At 34.0% G+C, this 22,520-nt stretch overlaps 1 protein-coding gene across 1 annotated transcript in view; it reads left to right on the top strand.

Moving 5' to 3' along the window:
* The first annotated feature begins 7,147 nt into the window (after positions 1–7,147).
* Positions 7,148–22,520, top strand: part of LOC149780978 (solute carrier family 49 member 4-like) — a 57,065-nt gene continuing 41,692 nt past the window's right edge. Inside the window, exons 1-4 of the mRNA XM_089938089.1 lie at positions 7,148–7,278; positions 9,087–9,177; positions 14,252–14,415; positions 21,038–21,092. Of these exons, the coding sequence (XP_089794215.1) occupies positions 9,110–9,177; positions 14,252–14,415; positions 21,038–21,092 (287 nt within the window). The 5' untranslated portion in view covers positions 7,148–7,278; positions 9,087–9,109. The remainder of the gene's footprint in view (positions 7,279–9,086; positions 9,178–14,251; positions 14,416–21,037; positions 21,093–22,520) is intronic.

Raw genomic sequence — 22,520 nt, 5'->3', positions numbered from 1 at the left:
CTTGTATTCTAGGGAAAAAAATAACTTCTTGAATTTTGCTAACTTTTTCTTTTCCTATTACCTAGTTTAAGACCATAGAATCATAACAATATTCAAACTAATTCAATGTAAAGAAACAAACTATTTTGATTATTATTTAGGATGTATTATGTTAAATATATTTATCAGAATTGGCCCATGGAGTCAGTATGAAATTTTTAACTGACCATGTGTTTTGCCTCTATTATGTCTGACTTATTTCAGTATTATTTCCAGTTTTTCTTAACTAAAACTAAAGCTGATATATAGTATGATCTTTGTCAAGAGATAATTATGATGGTTTGTACCTGTGCTCTCAAGTTGTTTTGGGTTTAATGCCATTTTTCAGCACATGGTGGCCATTATAGCTGGTGGAGGAAGAACCCAGGGAAACCCTGGTATGAACCACCAACCCTCAGGAAACTACTGACACGTTTTATTTTTGTTGGTGCGTGTTTATTTAGAATGTTATTAAAAAGTCCATAGCACATGTCAAGAGCAGTGTTAAGGTCAAAAATATTTTCAGTCTCACTGGGTATTAATGTCTGAATCAGGTCATGAAAGGAATTTCTTTTTATCAAAATGTTTCATGTCTCTATACCGTATTTCTGTGTGATGTCCAACAAAGAGACATGGAGATTGTCTGATTAAACACACTGGATGGTCACTTATGGGTGGGACTTGGGGTAAGTGTAGCACTGTTTTCAATTATCATTTTGGGTTTTTATTCAGTCATATGGAATAAAATATGTCAAGAAGGAATTTTGACATTTTTGAGGAGGATCTTTCAACAGATTAATATTAAAGTCGCCTATAATTAGAAAGGCCTTTTCAATTTCTACTTTATCAACCCATTCAGAAGTGGAGCTTGGGGTTCTATATGCAGAACAGAGAAGTAATTGTCTGGATTGAGGAACTGATATTTCAATCCAAATTGTTTCTTTATTGCCTATTTCTAAATACTCCTTTCATCTATTGCTTAATCACTCTGCAGTGGATAGCAGAATACCCCTCCATGACCATATCACTATAATTCATACCGACCATACTATGTCTATCATACTACACAGAGTGACAAAATCACCCAGATTATTCCTATGACCTGTTGACCGCTTCAGTGGCTAAGTCGTTAGAGTTTCCACCTCTGATGCGGGAGGTCACCAGTGCAAACCCCGGCAGTCATAGCAAAGACTGTAAAAATGGTACTAACAGCTGCCTCACTTGGCATCAGCGTTAAGAGGTTGGTGCTAGGGCTGGTAGGCCTGGTGTTAGGATAATGTGACTGGGTGGGACATGATGCTACATGTCTGCGGCATCATACCCCAATCTTAGACATCGCTATAAACTGCCACACTACAGAATCAAAGCAATAAGACTGAAAAATGTTTAGAGCTACGTTAAGAATCCAAATCACACACACCCACACCCCTATGACATTTTCTGAATAAAGGACCCTATCATATAAGTAGAAGCATGATAGACAGGGTCCAGTGTCAGAAGGGGTCATAGAAGAAATCTGAAGTATTTTTTTTCACACTGTGTGACTTTTTTATCCTTCAGCTTAATTTATTGCTTTTTTTCAACATTAAGATTTTATCATCCATCAGTGATTAAGGAAAGATGGTGAACTCCACTTGGCACTACACAAGTACATGTCTTAAGTTTACGGCTCTATCCAATGCTTGTAAACTTGAGAACAAAGTGACTGTTGCTTTTACAAGCCAAGGGTTTATTGGGTCACATGCACTGAAATACAACTTGGGAAATATCACATTTGGAACTAAATATTTTATCTCCTCAAACAATGAGTTTACTAAGCAAAACAAAAATACTAATACAAATACAGGTTGTTATTACTTCTACCAGAAGAGAAGCAGTATACTTGTTAGTAAAGACCCACTGTAAGCACCACTGATGGACACTTCATTTAATGATGGGTAATATTTAATTTCCATAATATTTTCACATTATAAAAATTTACACAAATGTAGATACATATATTGTATAATTAATACCATCATGAAATGAATAAACACAGTGGATACCATATTTACAATTCTGAAATAGAATAATGACATCAAAATGTAAAATTGACAGTATTTTTGTGTATTGCAATTATCTAATGTCTCAAACATTACCCTTAGATTTATCAGTTTTCACTTTTGTAAGTCAGTGTTACAAAACAACCCATTCTCTGCTTAAATTGAATTTTCAGTCAAATTAAAACTGTTGACTTATAAGCGAGTATATTATGGTATTAAACAGAAATAAAAGGTTAATTTTGGGTGTTGAAGGATGCAAGTACTTGTACATCTGTGTGGACACTCACACAGGCACAAATGTTATTCCTATGTTGAGATTCTGCCAAGTCAGGCTCTGAACAGTCAAGAATCCTAGGATCTGCATGTTTTTTTTAGTTTGAGTCAACACTTTTGCCACTGTTGACCCAAATTAAAATAACAAAGGCCTCATGCCAAGAAACGTGAGATCTGAAAAGCAGGCACTCAAGATACAGAAAGTTAAGCATTTTTCAGCATTTTTCTGTAGGTATAGATAGGATGTTATGGATGAAAAAATAAACTTCATCTAAGCAAAAATGCACTTTCTAATGAAAATTGACTCTTCTTTAGCATTTCAGTTGCATTAACATCATGAGTGACACACATCGAATACCATCATCGTTTCCTGTGAATTATGAGGCATCTTCAGGGTTTGATCATCCTGCTGTAGATCAAACTGGAGAGGAAGCTAAACTTATTACAACAGCAGTAAGAACAAAGGTACAAAAGGACCCGTCAGACTTGACATCAATCAGAAACTAAACCGAAATAATGAAGTCTGCAATTTATCTATATTTGCATGAAATATTTCTTCTTCTTTTTATTCTCCTAATTCTTCTTCCCACTCTTAAAAAAAGTTAGTACTGCAGATTTATTATGACATCTATTTCTCATTCATCAAGTCCATGTGGCAACTTGTAATTGACAAGAGCGACAACATTATTTTTCTTTTTTTAAGCGCCCTCGTCTAGCGTCCAGTGACAAAACTATGTGTATATACAAATGTTTAAAAATTAGTTGTGTATATGTACGACTGTAGAAATTGCAGATGGATTAAATATAACAGATTCCACGTACAATAATGATTTTCAAGGTCCATACAACCTGGCTATTATAAAACGAACTGTGTTCTAAGCAGCCAAGTCAGATATGTGCAGAAAATTATGCATATTTCCAAACAATGTTCGGAGTGGGTGGGATGTGGGTAATAAAAGAGGGACAAAAATACGGTCCTTCATTGGTTTAGTTACCATCTTCAGTCAATGCATATTAAATGAGAAATACACATGTAGTGAAAATAAAAACTGTATATATAATATTTTACTTTATTCAGAGAACCATACATTGGTACATACACATATATAATGTTTATATATACATGTCTGATGTAAAGCATGAAGAGTATCAACACTGTGTGCTCGCCTGCTGATCTAGACATATGTGGTGAATCCAAAACACAATGAATTCCATAAGCAATATGCACAGATTTAAAATACAAGGGAAAATATAGCAAAATTATGCATCGAAAGGTGAAGCACATTTACAGTTCAATCTGTCCCAATGAAAACAATCAGTGTTTGTGTAAATTTAATGCTACTTAATTTTTCTCATCTGCGACTTGAAATACGTTTTTGTGTGTTGAAAACTGATTAATTTTTGGCTGCTTTCTGTTAATGTCATTTCTGCTCTTGATCTTTCATATTCCTCAACTGACGAATTCGAACACCAGACTTAATCCTGTCCATGGCTTCCTTTTTGTCTTTAATGGTAATAACTTTACGTTTTATGTCCCATTATCAATTGTAAATGTCCACTAATTAACACTTTTACACCTGTTCATTTTAATGACTACAGCAAACATAATTGTCAATCCACAATGGGGTCATTTTACTACGAAATGGATGATATTATTCACTGGTGAACTGATTGCGTTTGACTTATAAGTTCAATTTAGAAACTTTTATCAATCAGTGCATCTTTTGGTGCTTGGTTGTGTAAGCAGTTAAACCAACAAACATGTTGAATATTGTTTGAACATCGATTGTATACAGAATACCTTGAAGACAAACAAAGAATACTCAATGACTTTATGGTCAGTGGATCAGTAATACATTGAAGACAAACAAAGAATACTCAATGACTTCATGGTCAGTGGATCAGTAATAATAAGATTATTACTTATAAACTGACATTGTATAACAATAAACTGAAGATCAAAGGTTTCAAAAGGCCCAGTCGTTGGTTCAGGTACTCATATTTCTGATATTCTTTACTTTGAGAAATTGACAAAACTTTTAAATTGCTAAAGCTACACCATGTTTGTTTTTTTCTCTGAATTCATACATAATCTCTTCACCAAAATGATACATAAATGTTTACACATTATTTTTCATACTTTAAGAAGAATTTTTTCATGTATGAGAAAAATATGTGTATATGATATTTCAGGAGCCATTCCTTGACCATCTTATATTCGAAATTCCTACACAATCACTTCCTCAAAATGTTAATAAACTTTTTACATGTTATTTTTCGCACTTTCAAGAATAAACTGATAATTTTTTCATGTGCAGGAGAAAAACATATATACAAAATTCGGGAGCCATGTCATGACTGTGTTATATATGAATTCATGTTATAATGGATCATGCTATAGTGGGGTCAGACTGTACATTCCTTAGATCAGTGTTGGCTCTTGGCAGTGGTGATGGCAGGGGGTAATTACATATACATATATTAGCACTTTAAATCAGACAATTATGTAAAACTGGTGCAGTGGAAATTATAAATTATTATTTTTAAAAGTATTATCATTATTATTATTATTATTATTATTATTATGATTATTATTATTTTAATTGATTTCTACTTATGAATATAATTGCTTTGCTTAAATATAGTCAGTTTGGTTACGTGAAGAAATCAGTTGAATAAGATGCTACTTGTGGAACAGCATACTGCATGTCACTGAGTGTCATAAATTTCATGTCAGGTAAACAAGCTTGTGATTCATAGAATATTACTACACAGAGAAAGCATTGCTCAATTACACTGCAATGGAATGACCCACAGGTTCATTTACTTCTATTACTATATAGAGAAAGCGATTTTTGATTACTATGCTATGAGATGGCCTTCATATACTCAGTGTTACTACACAAAAAAGCATTTCCGAATGTGATTAGCTACTGATTTATAAACTCATTTTACTACACAGAAAGCTTTGCATAATGACACTACTGTGAGACGGCCTACTGATTTATAAACTCATTTTACTGCACAGAAAGCTTCGCATAATGACACTACTGTGGGATGGCCTACTGATATATAAACTCATTTTACTACACAGAAAGCTTTGCATAATGACACTACTGTGGGATGGCCTACTGATATATAAACTCATTTTACTACACAGAAAGCTTTGCATAATGACACTACTGTGGGATGTCCTACTGATTTATAAACTCATTGTACTAAACAGAAAGCTTTGCATAATGACACTACTATGGGATGGCCTACTGATATATAAACTCATTTTACTGCACAGAAAGCTTTGCATAATGACACTACTGTGGGATGTCCTACTGATTTATAAACTCATTGTACTAAACAGAAAGCTTTGCATAATGACACTACTATGGGATGGCCTACTGATATATAAACTCATTTTACTGCACAGAAAGCTTTGCATAATGACACTACTGTGGGATGTCCTACTGATTTATAAACTCATTGTACTAAACAGAAAGCTTTGCATAATGACACTACTATGGGATGGCCTACTGATATATAAACTCATTTTACTACACAGAAAGCTTTGCATGATGACACTACTATGGGATGGCCTACTGATTTATACACTCATGGTATTACACAGCGAAAGCATTTCTCAGTGAAACCAATATAGGATGGCTTACTGATTCAAATATTCGTGTCACTTAGACTAAGCATTTCTCAATGACGCTGCTAGAATTCTGCTTTGCTAGTCAGTCCAACCCGTGAATTGTTTTTCTACCACATCATGTAGGCAGAGTCTGCCTTAGAAGCCCCCTGCACACACACTTATTGCATACTTTTAGTTTTCCCTGACACAAATGAGAAATATCAGTGTAGCATGCCAAAACATACAGTGCCCTCCCTGGCATGCCAAAACATACAGTACCCTCCCTGGCAAGCCAAAACATACAGTACCTTCCCTGGCATGCCAAAACATACAGTACCTTCTCTGGTTTTGCTTATTCTTGATTGTACAGTATGCAGTTGTTTATAGGAGTAGGTGGCATGCCAAATTTTACCACATCATTGCTGTTTCTCTAAGGAAAGAACTGGCTATATGACCAGTAACAAAAGTAAAGGTTTGCTTTACAAATATTGAATTTCACAGTGCAGAGCTGGCGCTTCATTTGTGCACTTTCCAGAAGTTGAATATGCCTTTATCTTAACCCGCAAAGATTGTTTTATATTGTACATTCAAGTATATATTTGTAATCACCTCCACATACATGTACATTGAACCAGTTCATAAGGGTTATATTCCCTTCGGCCTATCACAGCTTTATTGTGCAGATTCCTGCATAATGGTCATCTGCTGAATACAATTGCCCTCTTTAAGTATCCGGTATATAGTGGTTACTGAATGTCCTGTATATAGTGGTCACATGCTGAAAACAGTAGTTACTGCACCTATTTTCTGTATACAGAAGTCACATTATACATTTCCTGTATATAGCAGGTACCTGCTGAACTGAGGTCACTATATAATTTCATGTGTAAAATAATAAGATCCCATTAATTTACATGTCATTTAGATCTTAAAAGTACAAGTTCATGGTTTATTTAATAGGTTGGGTAAATTTATGATGTGAACAAAAACTGACATTTTTTGTTTACATTTGAAGTTCTGATGACTTCTTCAGCTATTTATGGGTAATTTATTTCTAACTTCTCATCCTTCTCATGCAGTTATAATTAAACGTGCATGGTACATTTCAGGTTTATTTCAAAAGATGGTATATCCTGGTTGTTTTTTCCCTCGGTGCATCAATACAAGGTGGGGTTTGGAACACATGGGGGCCAATTGCAAGTGCGAGCGAGGATGCATTAGGCTGGACAGATTCAACGATTGCTCTCCTCAGTAACTGGGGGCCTATAGCATACATCATAGCTGCATTCCCTCTCTCATGGTTAATTGATGTAAAAGGTAAATACAAGTTACAGGTTTGTACATAGCTGCATTCCCTCTCTCATGGTTAATTGATGTAAAAGTTAAATATAAGTTACAGGTTTGTGCATTCATTCATGGCAACTGGTTCAGTAGTAAACATCCTGTAGTAAAACACCTGTATATGCTGAATAACATCAAAGATGTAAAGAGAAACTGTATAAAACAAGACATGTTTCAAATCCTAATGAACATAAACTCTGTTGATTGACTGAATAAGAAGAGCATTGATAGAGTAATTAGACAATAGATGACCTCAAGGCCTTGTGGAAAACGTTGCTTTATAAGTAATAGTTTGAGATCCAAATAAACACCTAGTCAGTATGATTTTGTTGTTTATCTTTTGATATTTAAAGTGTAGCAATTGCAACATTGTGTGATAAATAATGTTAAAAAGGGGCAATTTTGGGCAGATGGAAATTGGGGTCTGATGTTGTGGAATTTGAACCAGGGCTTTTGGTTTGTTTAATGTAACGAGCCTAGGGACTTTGTCTACAAAGAAGTTTGTTTGAGCACTGAATTGATTGGTCAACGAGTTCATATGAAAATGATACTAAATTCTAAATTATATCTGAGGGTAACTACTGCACATTAAGAATGCTTTCTCTGGATCCCAAGTATATTTTACTCAAACAATTGTTGTTTATCTGGAAGGGATTATCACCTCGATAAAATATTGTATTTCCTTTATCTTACATTTTATTTTTGTATAAGTTAGCTTTCATGTTATGCTGATGTGCCATTGAATTCTCTATGCAAACACACACACACACACACACACACACAAACACACACACAGAGCGAACATGTGATTACAGGCTTCCTGCATTTTGGGGGGTCATATAACCCTCAATTCTGGACTCTTGTGCATCTTTGAGCACCCTTTTTCATCAGGGAAAAACACAAATAACTGCCTCCTACATTGTTAAGGTCAAAATCACAAAAGGCAACAAAACCTTGAAGATCTCAGTCATTTTAAAACAGTAAGTTTTGGCACTCCAGACATTTAAGGTTTGTTGTTGTCAGCTGAATTACAACATAATGTCACTGAAAGCCACCAGGGTAACCTACTTTCTGGGTTGAAATAATGACAGCAGGGACTACATTTCTGGGTGACAAACTTGCAGAAATACAAAATCAGGCATTTATTCCACAAAGTACTTGCTTGTAAAGATAAAGCTTTTAAAAACATGGAAATTTATATAATAAATGTTGTTGGATAATGAATGTAGATTAAGTAGAACAAGATCCATATAAACATGGTATTCAAACATATACATGTTTTTGTGGGTAGTAACTTTGACCAAATGTTTATAACAGTATTGATGTCCAAGAGAGATTGTTTTTATGAAGTATCAGTGACAAAGTTTGTGTGACAAAACTGTCAAAATAAATAAAAAATTTGAAAACGTTGTTATCACTAGTGCATTAAGTACTTTCTAATGTTTTTCTTTGTCTTATTGAAATAGATTTTTCCCCTAACTTTGGAGAACAGGGAACACAGTGTGTACTCTGCCCTTGGCATGCTAGATGTGATACTGATGCATGCATGCATGAATTCAGACACACATTCAAGCATGATTACTTTTTGCAGAATACTGATTGATCATGATAGGAGTGAAAAATAAAACTATATACAGTATTGTCAGTCATCCTTTTTTAACTTCATGAAATTTTTGGAAATTGAATACATATTTGTGACCTGAATTATTTTCCTTCTTGGTTAATATGCTTATGGTGCATTTTAAATTGTTAAAAGAATTATTCTGTTTATCTACAAATTGCAGGTATCCGATGGGCTACTTTGTGCATGAGCTTTCTGGTTGCCTTGGGAACTGGTTTACGCTGTATTCCGGCTGATTCAACAACAGCAACTTGGTAAGATTCAGTTCTGCATAATTATATTCCTATACTAGCTGTTAATTACTTACCTGTGATATAATTACACTTAATATTATCTCAAAGACAGGATAAATTGCATAATTCATTGTATAGATGTGATATCTCCCAGACTGGGGAAAAATGACACAGAATTACATACCTGTGATATCTTACAAATTGAGGAAAAATCACAAACAATTACGTTCCTGTTATTTCTCCTAGAGTGAAGAAAAATCACACTGAATACATTTGTACATGTGACGTTTCAGAGTTTGGAAAGATCATACAGAAGTAATTACATATCTGTGATATCTCACAGGGTGAAGAAAAGCCACACAGCAATTAATTTCATACCTGTGATATCTCACAGAATGAGGGAAAATCACACAAAATCATAATGGCAGAATGCAGTTTAAATTATATTTATTCGAGAAGCATCTTCACAAAAGTGATTTATTTCCAAACAATGCAATATCTGGGAATTCAGTAGAAGTCTGGAAGCTTAGTAAAATCTCTCCCCTGTTACAAAGAGATTCTTGCAATATTTTTCTAGTGCATACATGTTAGTTATATACAAAGTGAGCATAAAGTATTTGATAAATGAGTGGTGTAGGTCCCATCATAAAAAACAAGGTCAAATGATATATTGTCACTAGTTTGGGGCAGGACCATGGTATTTGAATTTATATATGCTTGTAACATTGTTAATTTAGGCTCTCCTATCCATTTTGGGGCAGGTCCATGGTATCTGAATTAATATATGCTTGTAACATTGTTAATTTAGGCTCTCCCATCCAGTTTCCTCCTATAGTAATGTCGACCTCTTCGGTGGCCTAATGGTTAGAGCGTCCGCCCGGATGTGGGATGTCGTGGGTTCGATACCCCGCCGAGTCATAACAAAGACTTACAAAAATATTACTAACAGCTGCCTCACTTGGCGCTTAGCATTAACAGGTTAGTGTTAGGACTGGTTGATCTGGTGTCAGGATAATGTGGATGGACATCATGCTACATGTCTGCGGCATAATGCCACAGTGCTCGACATCACTATAAACTGTCAAACTGCAGACATCGTAGCAATATGACTGAAAAATTGTAAAAGCTAAGTTTTAAAATATCCAAATGCTATAGTAATGTCAGAGATGCTTTCTTAGTAGTACATGTTACTATTTTGATAGCCTCCAAATTTATTTTTCCCAGGGATTGTTTTTCTTGCACAGTAGTTTTCCCAGATAAAATAGGCATAGTCAAAGAAAGGAAATCTATAAGCTTCATTCATTCTTTCCAGGTATAAGTGATCCAATCTATTTTTCAAAATCTTCAAAGGATTTAACTTTCTCCTCAGCCTAAATTTCAGATAAATGCTCTAAATATGCATGACAAATAGCATCACCAGCTGAAATAATAAATAAATACTTGTGTTCGGATACTTCTTAAGTATATTGCTATCTATTTGCAGTATAGGATAGTTGCTTGGATCATGATTTCATGTGTTTAGAATTTAACATTTGGATTATGTATTAATGTTATAAGTGTTGTTTTCTCTGGGTTAACTAGCCATTAGAATTGAACATTTGTATTTCAGCAATTGTATATAGTGAAGTGTTTTCAGTAAATAGTCAAAATCATTGGTTCCCAACCTGTTGGCCGCTGACCTCTGAGGGTCTACAGGGTTATTCAGAGGGTATGTATTTTATCTAATAATGGAGCCTAAATGTACTACTGATAGCATTTAAGGGTCTGTGAAACTTGTTGACGTCATGAATGGGTCCTCATACTCATAAAGATTGGGAATCACTGGTCTAAGTGTTGACTGTATTGGTCTAAGTGTTGACAGTATTGGTCCAAGTGTTGATAGTATATCATTTATATATCCTAAAAACAATAGTGGTGTAAATATGAATCTCTAGTCATTAGGGATTCGAAAATCAGGAATTCAGGACAACTCTATCCTTTTATTGTGATAAGTAGTATTCTAACTATACAGATAACTACCTTGAATTCAGATTTTTAAAGTTTAATTAAATAATATTGAGCGTAGAACATGATCAGATGCTTCAGTTACATCAAGGAAATCATTTCTAACTTCCTTTCCTGCTACAGGGCTAGACAAGTCAACATATTTTAAATACATGTATTTAGTACCTCATAGGTTGTAAAGTTAGTGGGTGTAAAGCCTGATTGATTTGGTGTAATCAGATTATTTTGAGCAATAAATTTCTTCAGAATTGTATACACATACTTTTCAAATACCTTAGACAAAATACAAAGAAGTGATAATCTGAAACATTTGTTTTACAGTCTTTTTGTTGACTGACCACATTTGTTAGTTTCCAAGAACAGCATACCTTAGAGTAGCTGGAGGAAGTTTTAATTTTGTAAGTCAACCTTTGATTTTAAAAATATTTGGATTCACGCATTTCACTAATGATTCTATATCTTTTCTTGGTGGTGTATTAACCAAAGACAAGGGTTATGTTAATGCTTTGTTTGATTGTTTCAAGTTTGTAACTTGTTTTCTAGTTTCTTTGTGTGTCCAGGAAATATGTTTAGCATAAGAGTGTCCTTTGGTGCACAGATTTTCTTACTGCATCCCAAATTAGGTTTGTGAATTTAGCAATGGTATCATTGCTGTTGTTTGTTTGTCAAGTATTTCATCTCATAAAACAGACTGAAAACTGAAGTGAATTTAACACATTATAATCCTACTAATCATACGATCATATCACCATTTTATAGTGCTTGAATTTTGGAGCAGTAAATAAGATAGTATACATTGGACAATGGTGTCTGACTCCATTTGAATGAAATGAATCCAGGACACCAGCACTAAATAAAACCTTGGGGTCTCGAGTCTCAGGATACTCAGTAAAATTTGTAGATTACAAGACTGGGGTAGCTGAAGTACTTAATTATTAGAAGCAAGAAAGATTTAACTAAAATCTCCCACAGCCACTAGGTGGTCTGGTTAGTTTCTTCGTTCTCTCAATTCTAACTTCAGTACAGTCCCAAACAGATGATTCACAACTTAATAGTATCTATGTCTCAACAACATTTCTTCCCATTGAAATTTATTTATACGCAAAAACGTTCTAGACCTCATAAACCAAGATCAGATTGTAGAATTGCAAAAAAAAATCATTGTCACTTTGATGTGGACAGATTACCCCCACTCCCAACCGACCCCCCAAAAAGAGTTCTCCTTTCGGAGCGGAAAAATGAAGAATAATCAAATACAGTAATTTCATTGTTCAAAATCAATTAGTCATTCCAGTTTTCAGTTTAATAAAAGCGGAATATCAGACTGATATGTATTGAGATGAATCAAGTTGAGTTTAGATTTCAGATTCTGAATATGAAGATTTGATACATAGTGCCTGAACCAGGATCCTTGGTGTCAGACCTAGGATGCATAGAATCAGAACCAGGATCCATGGTGTCAGACCCAGGATGCATAGTGTCAGAACCAGGATCCATGGTGTCAAACCTAGGATGCATAGTGTCAGAACCAGGATCCATGGTGTCAGACCTAGGATGCATAGTGTCAAGCCCAAGGTGCATCATTTCATACCCATGATTTGGTTCTATGCCTGTCAGAGGATACATAAACAGTGCTAAAGAACGATAATGAATATAATTATTGCTTGAGGTGAAAAATAGACAATAGGTTGATGTAAGAAAGAATTTAATTCACATAATCGAAAGAAGTGGGCATGATTATAACTCTCTTTAAATAAAAATAAAATTTTATCTCCCTGGATAAAGTAACAGACCAATACATTGATATTTTCCAGTGTAAAATATAGCAGCAGTACTGGAACTAAGTAAAAGTAGTACAGTATATGAACATGTGAAACCCTATGGAACAGACCAGACGGTATTGATCATTTGTAATTGCCATTTAACCTGTCCACCTCTTCACTGTGGTTGCATTTGCAGCACATAGCTTTATGAGATATATGAAAATCACAACCATTTTACTGAAGTGTACCTTTCTTCATGGTGCGTAAAACATTTTGGGTGACTATGAAACCCATAAGAAAAAAATAGAAAAAGAGAAAATTGTATTTTAAAAAATAAACAAAGAAACGGGCACATTTTTATTTGCATAATAGGACTTTAACTCGTTTCTGTTTTCTTATGTGTCAACTTTGTTATAATTTTCTATAGTAAATTGCACGATATGTGATAAATAAATTACTCTAGGTCATTATTGAACGGTCATGTCTTGCACAAATTTTCACAAGAGGCTGCAGCTTGAGTAATGGTTCAAATAGCCTTCTGATAAATTAAGTAAGGAGCATTACAGTTAATATTATTCAAGATTTAAAGCATACAACTGTATGGTAAAAGTTAACACAAATACATTCATTAGTATTTTAGCTTGCATGGAAGAAATCTGTAAAATAAAGTCTTACAGAAATGCTCTAATTGCAGTGACTATTTTGCCATTTCTCACAGTTCAGTGTTAGCATGAGATGTGCAAGCCCAGTAGGATTGCCTTTTCTGGCCTTTGTGACTCAATAACTATTACTAGTTTATTAGGGGACCTAGATAGTCATGTGGTTGCAAACTCTACACCTCTGGAGCCCAACATTTTACCCTGTTTTTGCATATGCAAGGGTAAGTGGTTACCCTTCAAATGTTAGTTTTCTCCAATTTTGTTTTTCTTTCCTCTAATACCAGCCTGGGTGTGTTGTGTGGTTTTCTCTATTTTCTTTGTTTATAACTGTTCAGGGAACACTATGTAATATATATGCCTTTAAAAATAAGGAAAAACAAATTGGATCATAGAGGCCAACTTTCCCTGCTCCAGTGATTATACAAAGGATTTGCTTTTGGCGCTTTTCTTTGACATTGCCGAGAGAGCAGCATCCAAGTCAATAAAGAACAATCAGTTTAAGGACTAGTGAGTTATTTTAGGTTTTTAAATGATGTAGCAGGCACTGAAATAGACAAATCATAGAACCAAAATGAGTATCTTTTGAGTATAACTATAAGGAAAAACAAACTTGATGGGTTAGCAAGTGGTTTTATAATGATTCTGTAATTTATTGACCCTCCTTTTAAGGTTGATACATACTGGTCAGTTCTTAAATGGAGTTGCAGGCCCTGTTGCCATGGGAGGACCACCTGTGGTGTCAGCAGAATGGTTTCCACCCCACCAGAGAACCACAGCAACAGCAGTATCAATTATAATCACTTCCTTTGGAGCTTCAGCATCATTTCTACTAGGTAAATATTATTAAATCCAGTTATCAGCATTTATTTTTTTCTGAAATAACAAAGTCCAGGCAATTAAATCCCAATTTAGACTTGTTTTCAAATATAATAAGATGAGTAAAAAGTGTACATTTAAAAGAAAATCCCAAAGAAAAAGCATACATTCTGAAATTTTTGACTTCTTAATTTTACAATGACAGTGACAACGTTTTTGTAATAGTTAAATACATTGATATTTGTTTAATCATCAGAAGAGTTTGCTGTGTAGGAAGGGACCCATCAACCCTGACAGTGAATGTTGAGTTGGGGTATGAATAGATTGTAATTACACAGCACAATTATCCAGAGATAAAACAGATATTAATGTCATTTAAATGTTTTTAGCCCATGTTAAACCCAAGTTTTACAAGCACATAAAATTGTACTCAGTGAAGTATTCAAATTTCATGTAACTGTTAACCCTTGTAGTTATTGTCATATGATAAGTCAAGCTGCCAGTATAGGTCTTGTAGCACTTGTTGTGACATCTTTTTTCATGTTTTCAACTCTCACATATCTGTGCACTTTGGTTTGACATGAATGTATTTTAAACTAAATTTGATTGGCACATTGGCCCCTAGAACAAGCATTTTGTCATAATTTTAACCTTGCATTCATCAAAGAAGTTTTACAAATGCATGTTTAAAATAGCTGCTACCTATAAAACCCCAGATGGTTCATCTGCATATAACACGTTTGTTTGCCTGATACGCACTGATGACAATGTTTCTTTTTAAGTTTTGACGGATATCAGATTATTGGAGCTGGAAAAATGTTTCTGGAAATAGCAATGAATGATTTTGAACCTGAAAATGGTGCTGAATATGTGTCTGGTGTTCATGTTGGATGGACAAAAGCAGATGGCATGCCCGTCAGCCCCCTGTTCAGTGGTATTTTAAAGGTAGAAAGAGCAGAATACCAAGCCTAATTAAATATCAGGCAGTTTAAGAATATAGTCAAATTATAATTTCTTTTCTCAAACAATTTAGCCCTGAGGGATCTTGTGCAACACACTATCTATCTCTCTAAGGGTTGACAAAAACGGAATCAGAACGAATCTAAAAAGAAATCAAAGGCAGTAAAAATATTTATTTGATCAAAATACCTCTGTCTGAACAATTAGACTATGGTTTTGATGGACTTAAAACCCTAGTACAGCATCATGGCATAGTAGTCAGGAAAGTACTGCTTCAGGAAAGTGAGACTCTGGCAGAGCTCATGCTAGTGAAAAATCTTATTTTGGAGCAGAGATACTCTTACATACCTTAAATGTGTTGGGTTCCAGTTGTCATGGGTGAGCTAGACCACAAATACAAAGTCACAATGAAATAACAACCAAGCCGACATTCATCTCCACCCCGCCCTCCTCTCCATCATATGCATTGGAAAGGTGTCACCTGCTTCTTCCTTTGTTCTAATAATATAGCTTTATATAGTGCTGAGAATGTGAAAAATGCATTTGGATAAGTATGATAAGAAATACATAAACTTAATGCTTACCATTTTATTCAAATGCGGAATGTCATGAGCATGAAAACAATCGTAACATACAGTGAGTCTACCTGCTAAATAGTAATAAATGCACATTTACTGCCCATTTCCTTTATTTCCTAAAGCACATATTATTCCCATTTATATGCACATTTTTGCACATAATAACTATCTGCTAAATAAGCAGTCAAAAGATTAGTCCTGCTTTCTCAAAGTCTGTTTCAATCAGGTCTCTCCAATGCGCTATTAAGGCACATAGTGTGAATTCACTTAGGGGTAGATGTTTTCAGGTCTACTGAGACATGATTTCATTATAATTCTACACTTTGTATTTTTGCAGTTTATGTTCTGCATATTTTATAACAATTCCTTCAGGTTCTTTTTGCCAGGATTATTGAAAATCAAAGTGGTTAAAATCATTAACATTGATCAGGCACCTAATCCCTACTTTTTGAGAATTTTATGCTTTGATATTGGTATTAAATGTGTAAACTCAGACCTGCGGAGAAAGAATTCAATATTTTCTTTAAGATCTCCGCATCTACATCATTTGGCAATTAATAACTTAATTAATGAACTTAATTGCTGAAGGACATATGACACCCAATTGCTCACAAATGTGTGGAAATGAATACCAATATGACTGTTTACAGAGACATATACATATGTTTATTGTTTGTTTAAATAAGAGAACCACAAAGTTAGGTACTGATGAATACGTATTTTTTACCCAAACACGAAATTTGAAAACCACAAAAATGAAGCATTTGACAATATCCAAGAGACAATAGATCCCCCAATCCCTTTAGATAAATGCCTGGCAGGAACTCTGCTTCTATAGCTGCTTTTTGTTAAAACTTCTTGTCACTCTTGGGAAATGTACATTCTGTTTATAATTGAAATTTATTTACTTTTCATATAATGTAGACTTCTGGTCTAAACCAGTTTTGAGTTTGACAAAATTTCCCAATGTGTAAGTCCTGTTAAACAAAAGTTCTTTTTTCACAATGTCTCTTTTTGGGAGGAGGGGTTGTCCTTTGTTTAGCATGTTCATGTGACATGGTAAGATCAAGTTTGCTCTTTAATTACTCTTAAATGTAACTGTATCATCACTCTCAACCCATGCCAAGTGGATTACCATCTTTGCCTGCCTATTAATCAATGCAGAGGATACATCGAATCAGGAAAATTGGCAAATTTTCCATCCGTTGTCCATATATAAGTCAATGCCGAGTATAAGACAAGGCAAGATCAATAACTCAGATTGTGTTTTTCACTTCGTTCCACACAGCATCGCGAATTTTATGGTATCCATAACTCAGTAGCCTTTAAAGTCAGGATCATCAAAATGTAACTAAAAGTACCTATTTGTTTCACATGAAGTATTTTAAATGTATTAATCACTTTTAGCTACATATAATGACGCTGACTCGAAAATATATTGAGTTAAAGATATAATAGAACTCATGATGCTATGTGGGGAATTAAGTTATAATAACTTCCAGTTTCATAAATATTAAACATATCATTGTATGCTATTTCAGATTATCAGCAATATGGAAACTGCATCATTAATACTAAAATGTTTTTTTTCCATTATTTTTTGGCGAGGAGAGAGAAGGATGCATATGTATTCATCATATTTTTCTTCTTGCACCTCATGATCAAAAAAAGATATGGTCCGATATATAAGAGAGCTCAGCTCTTTGTGGTTCTTTTGTTTGTTTTACCTTATTCCATCGTGTTGAGGAAGCTTTTGCCAAAGAGAGAAAACATGTGTGATGTGATTTGAATTTTTAGCGTAGCTTTAATAGTTTTTCAGTCATTGCACAAGGATGTCTGCAGTGTTGCAGTTTATAGTGATGTCTAACAGTGGGGCATCATGCTGCAGACATGTTGCATGATGGCCCACCCAGTTACATTATCCTGACACCAGGCTGACCAGTCCTAACACTTACCTCTTAATGCCGAATGCCAAGCGAGGCAGCGATTAGGTTAAGTCCCAAGAATGACCATTTCACATGCTGTCTAATTTTCTTTGCAAGTATAATAATCTCTCCATTCCTAACAAATAAGATTTTGTTTAAAGTGCATGTACTCTTCCTCTACTTAGGCTGCAATTGTTTATTATCTTCGCTCATGCTAGATGTACTTTAAATTGCTGTCGGCTCCATCGGCATGTTCAGGAATATCACAGGCAGAGAAATTTACACAAGTAACCACCTGGCATTTACTTTCATTTCCTTTCATTATATATTAATGTATTCATAACACCCATGGGTAGCCTTATTTCCCTATCGGTAGAATCGCTAATCTGATCTGGACTGCCGAATCTTGACCTCAAACAGGTGTCAGCTTGAAATGGCTTAATACAGCTGTAGCATATTTAATTAGCATGTAAATACCACTTCAAAGCCATGTGATTTTTTTAATAATGGATGTGACAACAAAAATTAGAAGGAATTGCTTACCTAGAGGTATCAGTTGATAATGGAACATAGTGCTGCACTTGTACACAAATTAGATCAGTCATCAAGTAAGTGAACACTATAGATTTACTATCGCGAAGACGTCTGTCTGTCTGTCTGCCTCTGTCAATAGGGCATACGCTTTATTTGATCATTAGGTGCAACAAGTAAATTATGATGGAATAAGTCTTTGTCATGGCTATTCAACTTCTAACTTGTCAATTCTAATGCACATATATGTAATCAAATTTAAACAATATATATTACAAACAGTATACATTACAGGTGCATGCTGGTTTAGCACAGTTACATCTGATCTATGTTCAGTTTTAATACTGATGATCATGTAATTGTTTAAAATACTCATTGTGGGATCCTATTTTTTTCACATAATGTCTTCCCCAAAATGAAATATCTTTTACACATTATTTTTGGTACTCTTGGAGAATTATCTTCCATACAAAAATATGATAAAGCAATTTGGATGCCATAATCCATATATACTGTATTTCGTGTATTTTTTCGTACCCATTACTTTTTCGTAAACAATCAGTCATCGAAATAATTATTTAAATATTTTATAATTTTTCGTACATATCACTTTGTATTTTTTTTTAAATCCATTAAATAATCAGACATAAAATTTTCAATAAAAGATTTATGTTTGCAAAAATATCCAAATTAGCCGATTGCCATGTTGTTTTTACAAAAATTAATAAGCAATTGTTGGTGAGAAAATACAATGATTGATGCATAAGCATGGGTGCCCGCAGCATAGATCAAGGGGGTCACTTGACCCCCCAAATCATATTGCAAATATATATATATATATATATATATATATATATATATATATATATATATATATATATATATATATATATATATATCCTGACAAGTTTTTTCATGCAAATGAAGCTGAAAATATGTCAAAAGATTTGGTTCAAAACGCTTTGTAAATAATAGCTTTAGTTTTAGAAGTCTTACTATACTAACTCTCCTGACCAGGACTGACTGACTGACCACCACCACCCCACCCCCTTGCAAAAATCCTGCAGGTGTCCATGTGCATAAGCTCTCTTATTGTCATTACAGTATCTACTGGTGTTTATTAACAAATGGACAAAAGACTTCACAGAGCATACCTTTAAATATCATTGTTAATTAGTTCTCCTTATTAAGTTCGCCACCACAACAAAACACCATGTGCATTTTGAAATGAGTTCGGAAGACCTTTCATGATTTTTTTATCCAATAAAATTACATCTCAGCACATGCTAAAGTGAAGTCCACAGACCATTGGTCAACTTGTCTTATTATTTCATATTAGTCATACAAACATAAAATATAAAACCTAGTCATTTTCTATCGTAAATATGAAAGTCACAGACTCCATTCAATCGATTCATATATATGCTGTAAAAATACAAGTTGCACTTAATTTCTTGACAATGTGGTTTCATATTGTTGCATGCAATTTACCAATAAATAATACCCATATTTAATACATGTTCAAACCATCTTAATCATTTTGCCAACATTACACAACATAACAGCTACATATGCTCTAAATGCAGACGGGCTTGCACACTGAGACATAATCTTCTTCTCTCTCTCTCTCTCTCTCTCTCTCTCTCTCTCTCTCTCATTCACTAATAACAACAAAAATCTTTGAGTACTTCTATTTTCATTTTAATTAGATCCTTCAGTTGAGAGCAGAATGAGACAGAAAATATAGGTTTACTTTGTACGTTTGTACCATTAAGTTGTCAAGTATTGTGTGTTCCGTAGGACTTGCTCTGGTATGATCCCTTTACTTTTTGTACACGGTCAGTACCACCAAATGATAATTATTTATTTTACATATAATTTTTCGTACACTGATATTAATAATTATTTTTTCGTGTACAAAAAATAACATGAAATACTGTTAGTCGATTCGGAGTATAAGATAAAGCTTAGATTTTCTGGTCAAAAAGTGTCCTCTTATAGTCTGGCAAATATGGTAGTCATATGTGCATGTCCGTCTTGTGTGATATCTACCTTTTGCAATATAAAAGCAGTATGAATAATCCCATATGATTAGTCATGCATACATGAATAACCTAATAGATTCAAGTATGGTTTAGCATTCACAACAAAAATAAAAGTTTAAATATTCAAGGTCAAATTTGTTATGTTGTTTTTGTAGAAAGTAATATAATTTAATTTAACGGAATTGATAAAATTTAACACTTCATTTAATGTAAATTGACATTACAAATTTAGTAACTGTATTAATGCTCTTGAATCAAGATATGCTTACTTTTATGTGTGATATTATGGTAGAACAAACTGACCATCCACTATTGGTCTGGCACTACTTAGCCACTTATGTGCTGACATGTCATAAAACACTGCTACATCCACTATTGGACAATTTTATAAGAACAATGAATATCACGTTTTTGCATTTTGAAAAATGAAAACTAAACGTTAACGTTAACTTACATAATTGATCTGATATATTTCATTATTGCTGTAGAATTAAGTAATAGTTTCTTGACATATTTTTCTAGAAAAATAAGTGTTCCTAAATTTAAGCTCTACATTTTCCATTTCATTGTAGTTATTTTAATTTGCAACACTAATTTCAGGTCCATACTTAGTACCTGAAAGAAAGAATATGAATCAGACACATTCTAATTTCAGGTAACGTTTATTTGCTCACATTTTTGTTGTTATTTTTTAAAAAGCAAAATTAAATTTAAAAAAAACACCAAAAGCAAAGCAAGCCAAGTGATCAGTTCAATGCAGTCCTAACTTGTGACATGTAGTTTTCTTACATTTGCATAATATGACATTAAATCAGGGTCTCCAATGAAGAGTACAAGTATACCTGAATATGACCTCATAATTATTGTATGCATTTGTTTTGGTCATTATATTTTCCCAGTTGTTTAAACACTCGGTTGCCAGAAGCACAAGACAAAATAGTTTGTATCAAGGACTTTAACAAACTGTATCATTGTAATCCAGGGTCTATTTTATAAACATTATGAGGGTGTGCATGTGAGCAAATCATGCAAAAATGTTACAGATATGCACCTGGAAAGAAGTGATGACCAGAAAGTTCAGTAAAATTAGTTCAGACTCTTGCATATAAAATGTATTCTGCAGAATTTCTATTTAGCTGTTCAGATAAACTGGAGAAATAAGAATCTAAACAAAATTTAAAAGTAGAATACTGATCTGATCAGAATACCTCAGTCCATCCAAAAATATGCAGATATGAGTTAATACACAAGGATGTTTATACATCCCACTATGAATTCATAACAGAAAAGAACTGTACTTAAAGGGGTTCTACAGTGATGCCTTTCCTCTTATTAATGCATGCATGAACTTTGGTCCTGCACGGCTGCCTTGAAAATTACAGCAGTGGAGCATGTGTGTGTGCGAGTTAGATTTTTAACGTAGCTTTAACAATTAAGTCATATCGCTACGATGTCTGCAGTGTGACAGTTTAAAGTGATGTCTAGCACTGGGGCATCATGCTGCAGACATGTAGCATAATGTACCACCCAGTCACATTATCCTTAAACAAAGCCAACCAGTCCTAACTAACCTCTTAATGCTGAACGCTAAGCAAGACAGCTCAATTAAATACATAATCATAATGTTTTTATACCATGGAAATGCACATACTGGTTGGAGAAAATGTCTGTGGAGTTTGTTGGTTCATTCATTTCAATATATTGGAAATTTCCAGGTTTGAGTGATCTGGACCCGTATGAAAGTTTGTAATATCGTTAATTTTAGTATTCATGTCATGTGTCGAATACAAGCGGTCAAAGTTCATCATATCATTTAGCACTAAAGCATCCTAAGGTTTAGCCATCTTAGCATTGTTTGCCAATGATAAACGCAAGCAATATAATTTATCCATCTTTAGGATAACAAACGTTAGTTCAGAAATAAAACTTAAATTTAAAACTATCCATGACCATGCAGTATTATGTGTACTTAGGGTAACATCGAAGCAGAACTATATTTCGTCATATTGGCTTTTGTTTTAGATATCTGCATATATGGCATTTCTGGAAACAAGAATTTTTCAGCTAGGAAAGGGTCCCATAT

The sequence above is a fragment of the Sinohyriopsis cumingii genome, chromosome 16 (genome assembly GCF_028554795.1).
Source record: "Sinohyriopsis cumingii isolate HCF-2022 chromosome 16, ASM2855479v2, whole genome shotgun sequence".
Taxonomy (NCBI): Eukaryota; Metazoa; Mollusca; class Bivalvia; order Unionida; family Unionidae; genus Sinohyriopsis; species Sinohyriopsis cumingii.
This window is presented reverse-complemented; position numbering and strand designations above follow the sequence as displayed.